This window comes from Equus caballus, chromosome 8 (genome assembly GCF_041296265.1).
Source record: "Equus caballus isolate H_3958 breed thoroughbred chromosome 8, TB-T2T, whole genome shotgun sequence".
NCBI classification, from domain to species: domain Eukaryota; kingdom Metazoa; phylum Chordata; class Mammalia; order Perissodactyla; family Equidae; genus Equus; species Equus caballus.
Window position 1 is genome coordinate 65,705,738 of NC_091691.1, and position 17,292 is coordinate 65,723,029.

At 37.5% G+C, this 17,292-nt stretch overlaps 1 protein-coding gene across 19 annotated transcripts in view; it reads left to right on the forward strand.

Moving 5' to 3' along the window:
• KIAA1328 (KIAA1328 ortholog) overlaps window positions 1-17,292 on the forward strand; it is a 342,578-nt gene that overhangs the window by 293,137 nt on the left and 32,149 nt on the right. For all 19 annotated transcript variants that reach the window (XM_001497549.6, XM_005612850.4, XM_014727689.3 and 16 more), the window contains one exon: window positions 2,497-2,605. In XM_001497549.6, coding sequence (XP_001497599.4) covers window positions 2,497-2,605 — 109 coding nt within the window. The remainder of the gene's footprint in view (window positions 1-2,496; window positions 2,606-17,292) is intronic.

Below are 17,292 nucleotides of genomic sequence, written 5' to 3' on the forward strand. Positions count from 1 at the left end.
CAGTTTCCACTTCCTTATCTATTAAATGAGGACAGTAATTTAAGGACTGATGTAAGGATTAATGAGATAATGCATGTAAAGTGATTTAAAGTGATTAGCAAGGTACAAGGACGTAGTGATGCTCAATAAATATTTCCTGAATACATTAAATATTTAGCCTTGAGACTTTTAATTTAATGCTTTTGCTAATTCCATGCCCCTTATTCCTTCTTATCAAAACTGTACCTCCTGCATCAAATCTTCCCTAATCCTATAGCCAGATATAATCTCTCCTACTTCTTTTTTTTTAAATACCAGTTTCTTTTTTCTTCCTTTTTTTTCTTTTTGCTGAAGAAGATTCACCCTGAGCTAACATCTGTTATCAATCTTCCTCTTTTTGTATGTGAGCTGCCACCACAGCATGGCCACTGACAGATGAGTAGTGTAGGTCCATGCCGAGGAACCAAACCCAGGCCACTGAAGCAGAGCACGCCATACTTAATCACTAGGCCACTGGGGCTGGCCCTCTCCCACTTCTTAATTCCTTAAACTTTTTATACTATTTATTATGGCAGTATAACATAATGGTGAAAACTCTGGGATCAGATTGTCTGGACATGGATGCTGCCTCCGTCACTTACTAGCTTTGTGACCTTGGGCAGATCATGTAAGTTCCCTATGCCTTATTTTTCTTATCTGTAAATTAGATATAAAAAATAGTATCTATCACAAAGGGTTTTTATGAGGATAAATATAACTAATTTCTAGAAATGGCAAAACTGTAGAGATAGAGCTAGAAGGGGATAGAAACAGACCACACAGGGAGAAGGGACTGACTACAAATGGGCATGAGGGAACTTTTGGGAGTGAGGAAATATTCTAAAACTGGATTGTAAAAGTAAGTAAATACCATGACAAAAATTTTTAAAACTGGGTTGTGGCCATAATTTCATAGCTGTATAAATGTACTACTATTTGTCAAACTGTACACTTAAGATGATTAAATTTTATGGTATTCAAATTATACCTTAATGAAGCTGTTTTTAAAAAAAGAGTATATAGTATAGGGAAAAGGCTTGGAACAGTACCAGGCACATAGTGAGGGTCCTGTCTGTTGGCTGTTATTATTATCTGATACTGCCTTGGGTTATTTGTGATTCTTTACCAGATTTTCCAGAGTATCTCGGTTTCTTACTCTCACACCGTCCTTCCCCTCCCCCTAGACTAAGCCTGAGCTCAATCCTGGCATCAGGATTGCCCATCATTAGGCCCTCAGGAAATATTCACTGACTGAGTGCACTGTGTGGAGTCTGAGTCTAGTATGAGAATCTACAGGTTTGGGTTGAGGGTCCCACAGGTTTGGGTATACAAAGAGGACCGAACTGTGCATTTAGATGGCTGGTCTTTTACATCTGTACATAATAGAGAACAGTCAATATTGAGTACAGCTTTTGAATACCAAGGATCGTGGTAATTGTTCTGATGCTATTCTCTGTAGATGTAAGACTCTTGCTTTCTCTAGGCCTGATTTTCTCTAGTCACACCTAAACTGTGCCATTCCCAGAGATAGCATACGGTATTCTTGGCATTTTAAGGTCTGGTATTCCCAACACACCAAAGCTGTCTTTGTGTTATTTGAATATTCGTCCTTTCCTCAAAGAAATAGTGACTCTTCCCAAATAACTTTAAGCAGCCTGGGCAATAGTTTCCCAGGAACCACAAGAAAATTGTGAATGAGATTCTTATAGTTTTCCAAGAAAAAAACTGTAATATTTTGTGTTGTTTGGAAAATAATATTAAAAAGAGGGAGAAAGAGAAGGAGAAACTTATTATTATTATTAAAAATAATAATAATTAGAAAACAAACAAAAAATCGTTTTTTCTCTATCCCATCTTATTTAGCACCCCAGAACAGAAAAGGAATTATCAACTAAACATTGCCTGTTAGAAAGCAACAGAGGCCACAGCAGCCCTGGAATGAATGGTTAGCTGAGCATCTCTTCCAGTAGGACACTGGTTTTAGCCCAACGCATAGTTCTTTAAAAGAAACCTTCTAGATTTATGTCTACCTTGAAAGTTTTGGGGGGAGGATCAATTTAATTTGGGGTGTGTGGAGATACAAACTGCTGGAATTTTATATTTTGTCAAAGAGAAGAAAAGTCTTTTCTTATGGCAGTTAAAGGGAACAAAATAAAGCAATCTACCTTCTTGGGCGTTTTCACAGTAAACCCAAATCAGCAGGAATATGATAGCCCATCCAGTTTAAAGACAAAATCTCTAGTTAGTCCGTTATTGCACAAATGTACTTTTTTAAAACAGGATAATGTGGATTTCTGATGTTTACACAACCAAAACAACCCACTGAGTTTTCCATCTGCTATTGTTTCATTTTAGGGGGAAATAATGGCTTACTTTGAAAGCTTGGGGATTCCTATCATCTCTAATATATTACTCAGATTGGACTTTTCCAGTTCCTTTTATTGAATGCCCAAATCATTTCCCTTATTGTTCACACAGGGACAACAACAGGAGTTAGAAAAGATGCATCCACATCTCCTATGGCAACAGGAAACCAAAAGGAACTTGTAACCACAACCACATCACCATTCCAACACAACTCCTCCCGGTAAGCCTCAGGGATCCTTTGCTTTAACATTTTCTGGATAAGAGCAGTTTTTGAGGTTTATTTTATAAGGAGTGGGAAAATCTTAATGGCTGTTACTTGGGAGAGAGGCGCTTATTTGGAAGCATCTAGATTTGGCCAGGTGGAACTCATGGAACCCTTTCCTTTACACCTGCCCTTTTTTAACTGATAATGGTAATTGGCAAGGATTTCCAAGGAAACGCAAAACTAATCCTATCTTTCATCAGAAAATCTGCTTAGCAGCAGGTCCTTCCCAATTTATTACAGAATGGTTGTACACTTGCACTATAAGTTTGACTAACTGAATTAATTGATATTGAAAATTGTAGTGGATTTTGTCCTATAGTTAAAGGACTGTCAACATTTACTTATGCCAGAGATATTTGAGGAGTTAATACTTTGATCAGCATTTTCAAGAGTCAAGAAAAGAAACATGTTATTAAAATTTCTCATATCTAATAAAACCAACTCCCATATTATGCATTGAAGGCTGAATATATAAACATCAACACCAAAAGGGCTTGGTTCATGTTTCCTTGGGAATATGATTGATTGAACACTTAAATTCCTAGCATCTTATCAGATGAATACAGGTTTTAAGACTTAATTTTAAAGAACTTTTGGGAAATGACTCTAACACAGAGGATAATAATAATAATGGCTGTCATCTATGAAGCATCTACTATGTGGCCAGCACTGTGCCAGGCCCTTGGTATCAAAGGCTTATCTGATTTAATGCAAGATCATCTGAATCAGTCTTCATCACAGCCTTATGAGGTGGTAATACTATCATCCTCATTTTAAAAATTAGGAAACTAAGGCTCAGAGAGATTGAGCAACTTGCCTGATGTCACACAGCTAATAAGAGATAGAGCCAGCATTTCAGACTTCAAAGCCCATAATCTTAAATATTATAATAGTTGACAACAACAACCTCCCTATTTTGGAGGCCACCCACAATCAAAAGAAAATTTAACTAATTTACCACATTCTTTTTCCATTACTCCTTTCTTTTATTTTTAATACTGTCATTGTTAGCATTTTGCCAAACATGCGCGGTAAGTTGTGGTTCTGAAATGTCAGGGCTCCCTTCTTGGACCACTTGACATTTGGCTGAATGCTTGCACTTGAAGATGATCCATCCTAGCTCACCTTGAGGGATTCCTTTGGAAGAGTTACAGGTAAAGAGGAGAAACAATCTGGATTTTCAATCTTGGTGAATTTTTCTATTACTGTAGATTAAAATGAGATCTTTAATGCTACTTTAATATGTTTTTGATGATTGCATTTCAGTTTAGGAAAAAGCATGAAAAAGAAGAATAAAATGTTTCCCCAGTGAGGGTTTTGTAGAACGTCCTCAGTGCACGTTTTCTGAATGGACCGTAGCAACTTTAGACTTTTACAAGCCCAGGTGAAAATTGCTGTGAGGACTCCTGTTTACGGACCTTAAAAAAGGATTCTTTATCTGTTAGTTCTTAATACTGCAGGTCAGCTAAATATAGATTCTCAGAATCTTCTTAAATAATGAGCATTTGGCTAAATAAAATAATGTGTAGCACACCAGATTTTATCCTTAAAAGTGCACGTTGGCATATTATAGGTCTATTATACAAAATGCAGAATCGGAAAAAAAAGAATCAGTACTATGAAAATCAGTTACGAGGAAGGCACAGTGGTTGCTTTCCAGATTTTAGAATCAGGATTGTTTGAATTATTTTTACTTCAAAGTGTAAAAAAGGCATTTTTATGGACAACTTTACAGTTACACGCAAACTCTTAATGCAAGAGACAGGCCTATTCTTCTTCATCCCAACAGACCTTTAAAGGTACTGAGGAGAATAAGAGTAAACGCCCTTCCCTTGTCCACCCTAAATGCCAAGAATTTCAAGAGTTACAAAAGAGGATGGGGGTGGGACAGATGCCCATGGGAGACAGGTTTTCCTTTGTTCGTTGCAAAGAGCTAACACCTAGAAGGATCCCATATGGGCCCATATGCAGGTGAGAAAACCAGGCGTGGCAGTCATCTTTCTCATTCACAATGTAGGTTGTTAATTATACTCTCTGCTGCCTGTCAATATAATGTGAAATTTTCATTCCCCATTCAAGATAGAAAAAGTTGTGGCTGAAAATGTTAACATTTGCATTTTTATTTGTTGATTTATTTAAAGGACAGCCTCTCCTACAGCAATCCATCACTGAGTGACACCCAAATATGAATAATGTATTGTAGACTTGCAGTTACCGTGTGTAATAAGTGCTAGAGACAGTAAAGGAATGTTAACTATGTTGTAAATGTAATATTTATTGACTCATAAAGTTTATTGCTTTTGAGGTTCAATAATACTGACCATAGGACGTTAATATCACTTATCCTGATTTTAGCTGGGCACCTTTGTACGTAGAAATATTCATCTCTCTCATGCTAGCAAAATAAATATGTGACTTACAGCACAAGCAAAGAGGGCTCAGTAGTGTTCTGTGCTGACAGCTGCAGCGCTTCTTTCTGTCCATTTCACTTCTGGCCTCCAGCACTGGTCACACACCCATGAGCTATCCAAGAGACGAAGCACAGTGGTCATCTTGGCACTGGCGGGTGGCACCACTGAACTAAACGGTGCCATGCATTTCTGCTTGGCTGGAACAGGCAACTCCCCACAGACTGCTCCACCTAGAGAGAAGACTAGAGGGGCCTTTCTCCCTGTCATTCTGAGTACCTGGTGGGGAGGCATGCCTTTGCTCAAAAAGAAAGTTGAACAGACATTTTTCCTGCCATGCCACTGAGTCAGGCTTTACCGATTGGACTTGATCCTCTAGTCTCCAATATGAAACCAGAGCTGAGCGGATTACCAGTGAATTTGTTATGAGCACAAATGTTACTGATAATTAACTCTTTGTGCCTTCCAGAATTAGGTGTGCCCATTGCCAGCAATGGCAATACAGGAAATATATGAGACTCAGAGCAAAAGTAATGTTAATTAGCAACCATCAGCTGTAATTGTCATCTCCATTAAGATGCAGAATTATGTATTTCTTCGTTATAAATAACCTTTCTAATTGTACTTGATGTATGCCAATTTAATCAAAAAGTATACTTGCAACAGACAGATATTTGCATTAATGTGGCTTTGGATCTTCAAATGTTTTATTTCAACTGTAACTGAGAAAAAAGGTCTCTTGCAGCTGTATGTACCTTATAAGTTGGTGTCTTCCTAGAGGTATGTAGATCTGACACATTTTTTGGTAAAATGAAGACAGAAGCTTCTGGGGTTGTTCAATGGAACAAAAATCTTGTCACTTTTTAAAATACTGGTTGAGTTTCTGTCTCTCAGTCATATGACAACACAGTGATGCTTATTCCAAGCAGATAAACAGGGGCAAGTATTGTGCATGCAGCAACAGGATTACATTCTCGGTCCCACGAGTAAAAGGTTACTTATCAAACATATAGTGTGCAAATATTTTCCCCCATTCCGTAGGTTCCCTTTTCATTTTGTTGATAGTTTTGTTTGCTGTGCAGATGTTTTTGATTTTAATGTAGACCCACTTGTTTATTTTTGCTTTTGTTGCCTGAGCTTTTGGTGTAGCCAAAAGATCATTTGAAAGGCCAACATCAAGGAGCTTTTCCCCTGTTTTCTTCTAGGAATTTTACATTTTCAGGTCTTACATTTATTTAAATCTTTAATGCATTTTGAGTTGATTTTTGTAAGTAGTGTAAGATAAGGGTCTAATTTCATTCTTTTGCGTGTGGATATCCAGTCTTCCCAACACCATTTATTGAAGAGGCTATTCTTTCCCCATTGTGTAATTCTTGGCACCCTTTGAAAATTAGCTGACCATTTATGCTTGAGTTTATTTCTGGGCTCTCTATTTTGTTCCATTGGTCTCTGTGTATGTTTTTATACCGTACTGTTTTGATTACTATAGCTTGTAATACAGTTTAAAATCAGGAAATGTGATCCTTTAACTAGGTCTTCTTTCTCAAGATTGCTTTGGCTATTCAGAATCTTTTGTGGTTCCATTCGAATATTAAGATTGTTTTTTCTATTTCTGTGAAAAATGCCATTGGAATTTTGATAGAGATTGCATTGAATTTGTATATCATTTTGCGTATAATGGACTTTTTAACAATATTCTTCTAATCCACAGACACAGGATGTCTTTCCATTTTTTACATCTTCAGGTTTTCTCATCAACGTCTTACAGTTTCCAGTGTACAGATCTTTCACCTCCCTGGTTAAATTTATTTCTAAGTATTTTATTCTTTTTGAAGCTATTGCAAATAGGGTTGTTTTCTTCATTTCCTTTTCAGATAGATCATTGTTGGTGTAAAGAGACGCACCTGACTTTTGTGTGTTGATTTTGTATCCTGCAGCTTTACTGAATTTATTAGTTCTAACAGCTTTTTGGTGGAGTCTCTAGAGTTTTCTGCGTATAGAATTATGTCATTTGCAGAGATAATTTTACTTCTTCCTTAACAATTTGGATGCCTTTTATTTCTCTTTCTTGCCCTATTGCTTGTACTTCCAGTACTTTGTTGACTAGAAGTGGTGAGAATGGGCATCCTTGCCTTGTACTAGATCTTAGGGGAAAAGCTTTTCCCCATTGATTATGATGTTAGCCATGGATGTTTCATAAATGGCTTTTATTTTATTGAGGAAATTTTCTTCCATACATACTTTGTTGAGAGTTTTTATCATGAATGGAAGTTGAACTTGGTCAGAGAAGATGTACAAACGGCCAAAAGGTATATGAAAAGATTGTCAATATCACTAATCATCAGGGAAATGCATATCAAAACTGTAATGAGATATCACCTCACACTTGTTAAGATGGCTGTTATCAAATAGATAAAAGATAACACGTGTTGCCAAGGATGTGGAGAAAAGGGAAGCCTTGTACATTGTTGGTGGGAATGTAAACTGGGACAGCTATTATGGAAAACAGAATAGAGTTTCTTCAACAAATCAAAAATAGGACTACCATATGATCCAGCAATCCGTCTTCTGGGTATGTACCCAAAGGAAATAAAATCAGTACCTCAGAGAGCTATCTGTGCTCCCATGTTTATTGCAGCATTATTTGCAATAGCCAAGATATGAGAACAACCTAAGTGTCCATCAACAGAAGAAGGGACTATGGAATATTATGCAGCCTTAGAAAGGAAAGAGATCCTGCCATTTGCAACAACATGGATGAACCTGGAGGACATTATGTTAAGTGGAATAAGACAAACACAGAAAGAAAAATATTGCATCCATCTCACTTATATGTAGAATCTAAAAAGTCCAGATACATAGAAGCAGAGAGTAGAATGGTAGTTACCAGGAGTGGGAAAGTGGGGGAAATGAGGAGATGGTGGTCAAAGGGTACAAAGTTGCACTTATGTACGATGAACAAGTCTAAAGATCCAATGTGCAGCATGATGACTATAGTTAATAATACTGTATTGAATATTGGAAATTTACTAAGATTTCAGGTGCTCTCACCACACACACACACACACAATGGTAACTATATGAGGAGATGATATATTAATTAGCTTGACTGTAGTAATCATTTCACTATGTATATTTATATCCAAACATCGTGTCATACAATTTAAATATATACAATTTTTATTTTATTTTAAGACAGTTTTTTTAATCTTTATTTCTATCTTAAGTAACTTGACATGAAAATCCAGGTGCTTCCAGCTCCAGTTATGATGGCATAGCCTTTAAAGTGGTAGAACAGCTGATGGCGTCTTGGTCTTTTGCCATGTCACGAAGAGGGACAAACTTTCTGCATTTGTCCCTCTTCATTCTCTGTGGATTAGGAACCAAGTCTTTGGCCCCTGGGCAGTTTAGGCTCCATTTAGTTCCCCAAATCACATTGCCAGTAACCAATTACATTGTAGAGAAGGGATTATAACAGTGATCTATTTTATCTCAGCAATAAAATTCTGGATTGACAACTGCCAGAGTATTCAATACCTACACAAGAAATGTATTTCTGTTATACTAGTAACGAAAATATGATGCTGAAAATTATAATTACTTGTTGACAATCCTTGGTATAGTAGTTTAGAGTTGACACAATGCTTTTAACATGCATTATCTCATTTAAATTGCACCCAAACCCTGTGAGGTAAGTAATAGTATTATCCTGTTTTACAATGAGAAAATGAGAACTGAGAGAAACTGAGTGACTGCCCAAGGTCACACAGTGAGGAAGCAGAAAGAGGACTTGAATTTAGCTCTTCTGATCCCAAATTTTAGTGTTTTGCCAGTATTCCATGCTGCCTAAAACTTGTATTTGGTTCTGAAGTATAAGCACAAAGCTGATAAAATTCCAGTGTAGGGCAGGAGTCAGACAAACATACTTTAAGAGTTAGAATTTGGGGGCCGGCCCCATGGCTGAGTGGTTAAGTTTGCATGCCCCGCTTCCCTGGTCCAGGGTTTTGCAGGTTCAGATCCTGGGCGCGGACATGGCACTGCTCATCAGGCCATGCTGAGGCGGTGTCCCACATGCCACAACTAGAAGGACCCACAACTAAAATATACAACTATGTACCAGGGGGATTTGGGGAGAAAAAGCAAAAAAGAAAAAAGAGTTAGAATTTGTTTTTATAACTTGATAGGAAGAAACCTGGTCTTACAGAGCAGGGAACATGCTGTAGTTCCATTATACACAACAGCCAAATTGTTGTGTATGCACAAACAACACTTTCTTGCACTTGTGCCCAGAATCCTAACTGCAACAAAATCTTTTTTTAAAAAATCAGACTGTTTTGTCACCTGTACACTAACCCAGATATCTTAAATACTCAACCAGATTCCCTCATGTGCCTAGCAGAGGAAATGATAATGTGTTATTCTCCCAAAGGTAGAGAGGAAGGAGCTAAACTAAAACTCAAACCAGAGCCCATGGGCACTACGTTGGTTTGTGCAGTAGGTTTGAATAGGAGACCTCACTGCCTCTATGTAATGGAGTATGTGACTGATGACCATATATGTCGATGCTAGCTACTATTCACTGAATGCCTGTTGTGTATCAGGTATTGTGTTGGGCATGTGCAGATATATCCATTTATAATATATGTTCATACGAATTGCATATCTTTGTAAAGCTTATTTAAATGACTGTTAAAACTCGGTTTCACAGTATTACATAGAATTTCTTCTTAGATTGTTCAAGTGACTGCCTAAAATGTGGGTTGTTAGGCCAAGAACTATCATTTTAGCTTTATCTGCCCTCAGAGTAACAGTTTACACACTGCACAAATCAAAGTAGCATTTCCTATAACATTCCCATTTCAAGTATATTGTAAATAACAAAAACAACCTAATGAAATGATGTGCATAAACTGATAATAAGAAGGAATAATCTGAAAACTTCAGAAAAGAATATATTGAATATGTAAAAGAAAATATGAAGTTATAAATATGCCTCTCTGTCTTTCATTTTTAATCAGGAGGAGGAAACACCCAGCCATTCAAAAGGGTTTTTGTTTAAGTTGGGCTTTTAACTTGGAATTCCCTGCCAGCAAGTGCATTACTAACAAGAACAGTCGAATGCATGGAAATTCTTATGTGTTTGATGAAAAGATGTTGCTTTTAATTAAGCCATGATATTGGGCCATTAGTATAATTCCCACTGTTAAAAGCCATTAATATAATCATCCATTCCTCTTGCTCACAATGCTTGTAGAGTGTGTAAGTTAAGAAAACAGAAACAAATAGGCTGAGTAGAAATAATAAAGGCAGAGCATAATTTTAAGAAATGAATTTAGCTTGAGGAAGCTTGCCAAGGCATTCTTACCATAGGAAGCACATACTGTACAGGGAAAATGTATATTACAACAGCTTATATTTACAAGTCACTTAGAATTGTAGTCCTTTGGCTTCAGGAAGTCTGTCTATGTTCTGGGTGAAAAGATTATAAGAGTTATTTTATTGTTCACACTTTTTTATATTTTCCAAATGTTCTACAACAATGAGGTAGTGCATAATTTTTAAAAATATGTTTTAAAAGAAAACAAAGGGGACACAGTTGTAGGAGGTAAACCCATTTCAAAGTTTTAGACCCTGTAGTTCCAAGTAGTTGCAAAAACCCTAAGGTTACCCTTGGAACATATGACATAAATATGTTATTTCTTTGTTGAGGCAGCAGTAGGTGAAGATTATGCTTCCATGGTGAGTCTTCTCTAGGGTACTGAACTCTGAAAAATGCTATGATTAGTGACATCTGTTCAGTATTGCCAGCTCCTATCATTTCATGGTTTTTAGCCTCATGAACTGCTGTTTTAGAGTTGTTCATTTGGTCCAAGGTCATCAAATTCCCTTAACTTCAATGTTAAGAAATATTTGTTGAGTGTCAGTTACTGTTCTAGGCACTTTAATGCTTTTGTAAAAATTCTCTTATATAGGTTACCTAATGTAATCCTCAGAACCATGGGAAAGTAAAGCGCAAAGAGGGGGTTATAGAACACTTAAGAGCCCAGGTGGACTAATTATAACACCTAGGTTTATAGGCCTAGGTTTAAATGCTTGCTATGTAGTTTGGAACAAATCATTTAGTTTAATCTATAAAATGGGGATAATAATATCTCTTTCATAGGCTTGTCATGATGATTAAGCAAGATAGTTCACATAAAGTCCTTAGCACAGTCTTGGTATATGGCTAAATAGTAGTTGTCATGTAGAACTTCCCAAGATCACACAAGCAATAAGGGATATAACTTTGGACCTTGCTATTACAGTTCCAAACTCTGTGTGTTCCCTCACACAAGGTTAGGAATAGGGTTAGGTCCATCATAGAGGCAGGTGATAGGGTTGTATTTTTTAATATTCACCTTGCAAACATGCCTGTTACTTTACCTCTCTAAGCCTGATTCCTCCTCTGAAAATAAGAACATTAATTACTACCTTACAAATTTACTCAGAGGATTAAGTGCGACTAGGTATGCAAAGCCCTTAATTTGGTGCAGGCCGTAGTGTGCACTCAGTGTTAGCTCCCTTCTTCTGTGCTCTGGGCAACAAGACCTGTTTGGGCACCTAGAACAGTGCATGCAAATGATACTAGCCCATCTGCCAAATGTACAGGCTGACAGTGCTCTGCAGAAATATGACTTAGAAGCGAATGTTAATAACTTTGCCTTCAAAAGATTTTTCTTGTGCAATATTGGCAAATTTTTCTAATGTCTTAAAATATTCCTATTTGTTTTTCTTCCAAATAGAGGAGAGTGGGGAGTAAAATTCTTGGCTAGATAGTAGAGTTAGGATTTAATGCTGCGTTCCTAGGACTTCTGTTTCTAGGATCACTCCAGGCCTCATTGGAGTTACTGATAATGGATTTCTTCCTCATGGTAGCCCTTTTTAAAAATTCTGAAAGAGTTTAATTCCCTTCTGAGCAGTGGTTCTAAAATCTATCTGCATGTTGGAATCACCTAAGAATCTTTGTAAGGGTACCTATTGCCGGGCCTCATCCCAGATTAATAGAATTAGAATTCCCAGGAATGGGCCACAGCGGTGTGTATTTTTATTCTCTCATGTGACTCTGATGTGCTTGGTCTAAGGGCACACATTTGGAAGCCCCTGCTCTGAACCTGCACATCCTCCCTAACCCCAGCACACCAACTTTCTCCCTTTCTTCTTTTTTTTTGTTTTTATAAATTTATTTCCATCTTTTTTTTTTTTTTTTTTTTTGAGGAAGATTAGCCCTGAGCTAACTACTGCCAATCCTCCTCTTTTGCTGAGAAAGACTGGCCCTGAGCTGACATCCGTGCCCATCTTCCTCTACTTTATACGTGGGACGCCTACCGCAGCATGGCTTTTGCCAAGCGGTGCCATGTCCACACCCGGGATCCAAACCGGCAAACCCTGGGCCGCCAAGAAGTGGAACGTGCAAACTTAACCGCTGTGCCACCAGGCTGGCCCCAATAAATATTTTTGAAAACTGCAAAATGTTTCTACTGATGTAAAGACTGTAGGTCACGTGGCATTGACTTTTATTCAAACCAGAAGGTTTCCTGCTAGGATTGTAGCGTTGTTTCATTTCTTCAGTGGAGTCTTTTGTATCAATGTGAAAATTTTAATTTCACGCCCTGCAGACTACACAGTCTTTTGTGCTCTCTCTGCTCCTGTTGTCGCATAAAGGGTAAATCCCTGTGGCACGTTCATTTTAGATTGAAAAAAGTAAAGTTGATCCATTTACGATCTCAAAACAAAGACAGATAAAAATCTGTTGGCAAAAAGCTGTTATTTAAGGAAAAAAAGAATTTTTTCCAGCTCATATGGCTTTTCATATGGATGAGTATGGGCTCAAGGCTCAAAAGAGGGAAAAACCTCTCTGTTAACATTGGCTGCTGGTACTATTTCATTAGTACAGATTATCAAGAATTTTCTAATTGAAACACAAGATATCCTCAATTGTTTGTGTATAAAAAACAATCAGACTGGGGCCAAGATCTTTTTTTAACCAGTCACTGCTGGCAAAAAAATTAAAATCTCTTCTTCATCAGAGGTTTAAGATCAAAGATATCACAGAATTATTGAATTATAACTTAATACCATAAACTATTTAACATTAACTTCTAAGAAATAATTCATGAACCCTTATAATAATTGTGAAATACTGTGTGCTCTCTAATGAACTATTTCAAATTTACTTTCTTGCCACCACCTTCAGCCTATGGTCCTAAAGTCAGATTTAAACTGCTAAATTAGGGTAATTGGCTGTGACTGGGCACCCAGCACTGGCCCCCTCCTAATACCACCATCCGTAATCCCTTTTAGAGGGCTGTGTATAGGGACTAGGGAGGAGCTGTTCAAGAATCCGTTGGCTAATGAGTTTTTAAGGAAACTGACACCAGCGATTGGCAGCTATCACTTAAGCACTTATGCATATTTGGGACAATTGCAGTGGTAATACAGATTTTTTAAAGTAACGTTTAAATTACCTATAATCCTACAACCCACTGTATACATTGTATATACCACTGTTAATATTTTAGTATTTAGTATATTTCCTTCCAATCCTTTTTTCTTTCACTTCTTATACGTTTCTCTTTCTTTAGACTAAATTTTTCTAAATTGAAAAATACCTGGAAGTTTAAAAGGCAAAAGTCTTTTGTGTTAACCGTTCCATGAATAAATAAGAAAGAGGTAGGTGGGAATTAGCAGTGCTAAATAAAATTTCCTAGATTGGCCTGTTAGCAAGGTTCAATGTTGGAATGAAAATGTACATGTTTCTCCCACAAGTTTCCTCAGGAGTACTACAATGTGATTGTGTTTCCAATAAAACTTCTCTCCTTTTTCCTTCTTTTTTGGATCTATGCACAAATTTAATCTGAATTATAAATCATTGTTATAAAATGTATGGTATATTCTAAAAGAAGACTCCTACATCTATCTGGATGAGAAAAATGTGTATTAAGGTTAAATCATGCAATTAGAATGAATTTCTTTGTAGAGGAAAGAATGATTAAATGGAATCTTCCTGATTAGGAGTAATGCAGGACAAAGGCATTTCCTGGAGGATGCCTCTCAGACTTGCTGGTTGCCTTGCTACTTTGCTTCCAGAAGCAGAGACAGCTTTGGTGAACCAGATTGCTTCACCTTCCAGGCATCCTTAGTTTGAGCTAAGAAAGAATATTATTCTCTTGCTCTGAGCCTCTCTTGGGACACCAAAATAATGTTGGCTTTTCACCTCAGCATATCTCATTTATTTATTCTTTTACCTCCTTCCTTCCATTTATCATTGATTTTGACCCAAACAAGAGATGTCGGGTTCAATTACTATCCTGGCCTAGTGCCAACTATAATGAGCCGAGAGATCCTGGCCTTCCCATCAATCTTCATCAGATTCAGTCTTTTTTACTGACATCTCTTGTATTTCAATATCAAATTCATTGGGCTTTTCCTTGTCATCCAATTTTCCGAAGTCTTCCAAGCTGGGATAGATGGTTGATCTCCCTGGGTGTTTTTACTGCCAGAGCACTGGGGAAACCCAGTGAGTCTCCCAGTCTTGGTAATGCTCTGTTAAAACTCTGGTTTCTTCCCCATCAATTTCTGATTTTTCCATTCCATATGTTTACAGCAACCAAAATATTTCTACCCTATGTGGCTACTCTTGTTTCCTCCTCTGTTGACTCCCCTTCCTTTTCTCCCTTTCTACAGACTACTATTTTCTAGCATCGGTAAACCCTATGAAAGGAAATTGGGACAGTAAATCAAATAGAGTTTCCTATGCTGTATCTTATCTCCACTCCTGCCCCCAGTAACAACGTAACATGGGGGTAATATTAGGTGCCCTCAGATCACATCTTTTATTGTGGTCTGGGTGAGAGGCGTATTCATTGGGAGAACATCCTGGTTACCATAACGCCAATCCAACGTGGCTTACATTCACAGCATATCACCTGCTTCACCTGCAGTGTTCTGTTTTGCATTTAATAGGAAAATTGGGAAGTTTCCTTTTTCAGGATACACATTGTGTGTTGTTGTCCTTATTCACCCCAAAAGGCTGGATATTCCCTCATCTCTAATTTTCATCCAAGGTGTCGTAGACTATGGCCAATTGGGAGTCTTAAATTAACCCAAACATGCCTCTCCATGCAGCTGTATCCAGAATTAGGGAAACAGTCTCTGAGTTCACAATCCTGACAAACCGCTTAAGTGATGACTCTTCTGGGAGCTATCTGTACTTATCAACAAGAGGGTGAGCACTTGAACTGTATATCTATTTGTTTCTACTGTTTTATGATTTTGCCCTCTGTCAACCTGTATCACCTTCTTTGTGACCAGAGGATGGAAGGGGATAATCGGCTATGTTAAACTGGAAGAATCTCAGGTCTCTTCCTTCCAGAGAATTCCTGTTTCAGCTTATTCACAGTTCCAGTCTCCCAGCTTCAAATGTGACCCTGAGAACAAACAGAATGCCTTAATCTCCACCTCATTCTGTCCCCGCTAAAGCAGTCCTAAACGTCTGGTTTTACTTAAGCCTAAAGACAACAGCCTGTGGCACACACATAGAGAAATTGTGTCGGGGAGGGGGCGGGAGCTGTTTCTTTTCTGTTGGGTTGTTCTCCCTAATAGGTTCGTATAAAGGTTATAAAGTCCATCTATCCATATTGTCTCTCTTTGAAAGTACGAACAGTCATAAAACAGAACACTACCGTTCAGTTTTGTAATCTTAAATTTCAGACAATGCACTGATGAATTATTTATGTTATAGAATGCATTTTCAATAATGTGTAGCATAAAATGGAATGAATGCATATCTATACGTGCCCTGAACTTTCTAAAGTGCATGCTGGTATATCAGGGTGATCATTTTGTAATATAAATAAATGTCGAATCACTATGTTGTACACCTGAAACTAATACAATATTGCATGTCAACTATACTTCAATAAAAATAAATAAAAATAAAGAGCATGCTGATAAACAGGGTACCTAGCATCCCTCTGGCCTGGGAGAATTTACAAAGCAAGCACTCCTCCTCCCAGTTTTGGTTTCTGCATAATGTTCTCCGGCAGTTAGCTTACTGCTTTTCCTGCTGGAGCCTAGCAGGGAACATCCTTTGACTCCAAGCTAACAGTGCTTTTCTCTCAAGATAACCAACATTGTGGTCTATTAATTTCACTTGTTGTGCTGGCTCCCAGCCATATAAATTAGGCTTTAATTCATAATTAGTAGGAAGTTACAATTCCATAGAAAAGAGAACATTCTATATTAAATGGCCATTATCTAACATCATGATTTCACAAAATGATTAAGATGCTAGAAAATAATTAAGATATCTTGTTTTCCAATACTTAAAAGTGTCGGCATGGGGAACAGGGGTGGTAATTTCTTTTAATCTGTGTGTATCTCCTGCTGCAATGACAGAAAGAAAAGAAATTCTCCTTAAGTAATTTCATTTTTATAGTTTCACAAATTATCAGATTTGCCCAAGTTTGCTTTTCAGATCAGTATCTCTGAGAGCAAGTAAGTTACTTGCCTAGTGATAGTCTTTTACCCAAACTCACAAAGAACAACAACAAAAAGCCAGGAGTAGGTATCTCATGAACTTTGAATGATAGGCATTGTTGAAGAAGACTGAGTGACTTCCGGAAGGCTGTTTCTGTTGATGATAATATCTTTGTGTGAAGACTTTACTCAGGGCTGATAGCCAGGAGAGAAGATGATACAGGTCCACAGGCCCTCATCCAAAACCCTTGGAGCCAAATATATTGCAGAATTCACAGTTTTTTTAAGGTGACATGTTGCATATACTGTATGGAATACAGCATAATGTATGATTATTCACATTAAATGGAATAAACAACAAGTGTAAATAGCCCCATCTCAGCTCAGGTCAGATTCTGCTACCAAATAAGTTTGGGTTAGGTCAAATGTTGCTACCAAAAAAGGCTATGAAAAAGCGTTCAGTACTCTTAACATTTCACAGTTACAGGTAAGGCTTATAAGCCCACATCACCACTCGTGGACATTTTTAAGTATTCCTAAATCCAGGAATCTCTATAAAGGGAAATGTCTCTGCTCTCCTCTAAATCATTTCTTCATGTTGTTCTAGATAAAATGCTTGGCTACACAGATTACAGGAGGAACCCATTAAGATATTTCAGGTATAGTTGGGTTAAATAGTCACTTGTCAGAGAGCACTGAACTAGATTGTTTTTATAA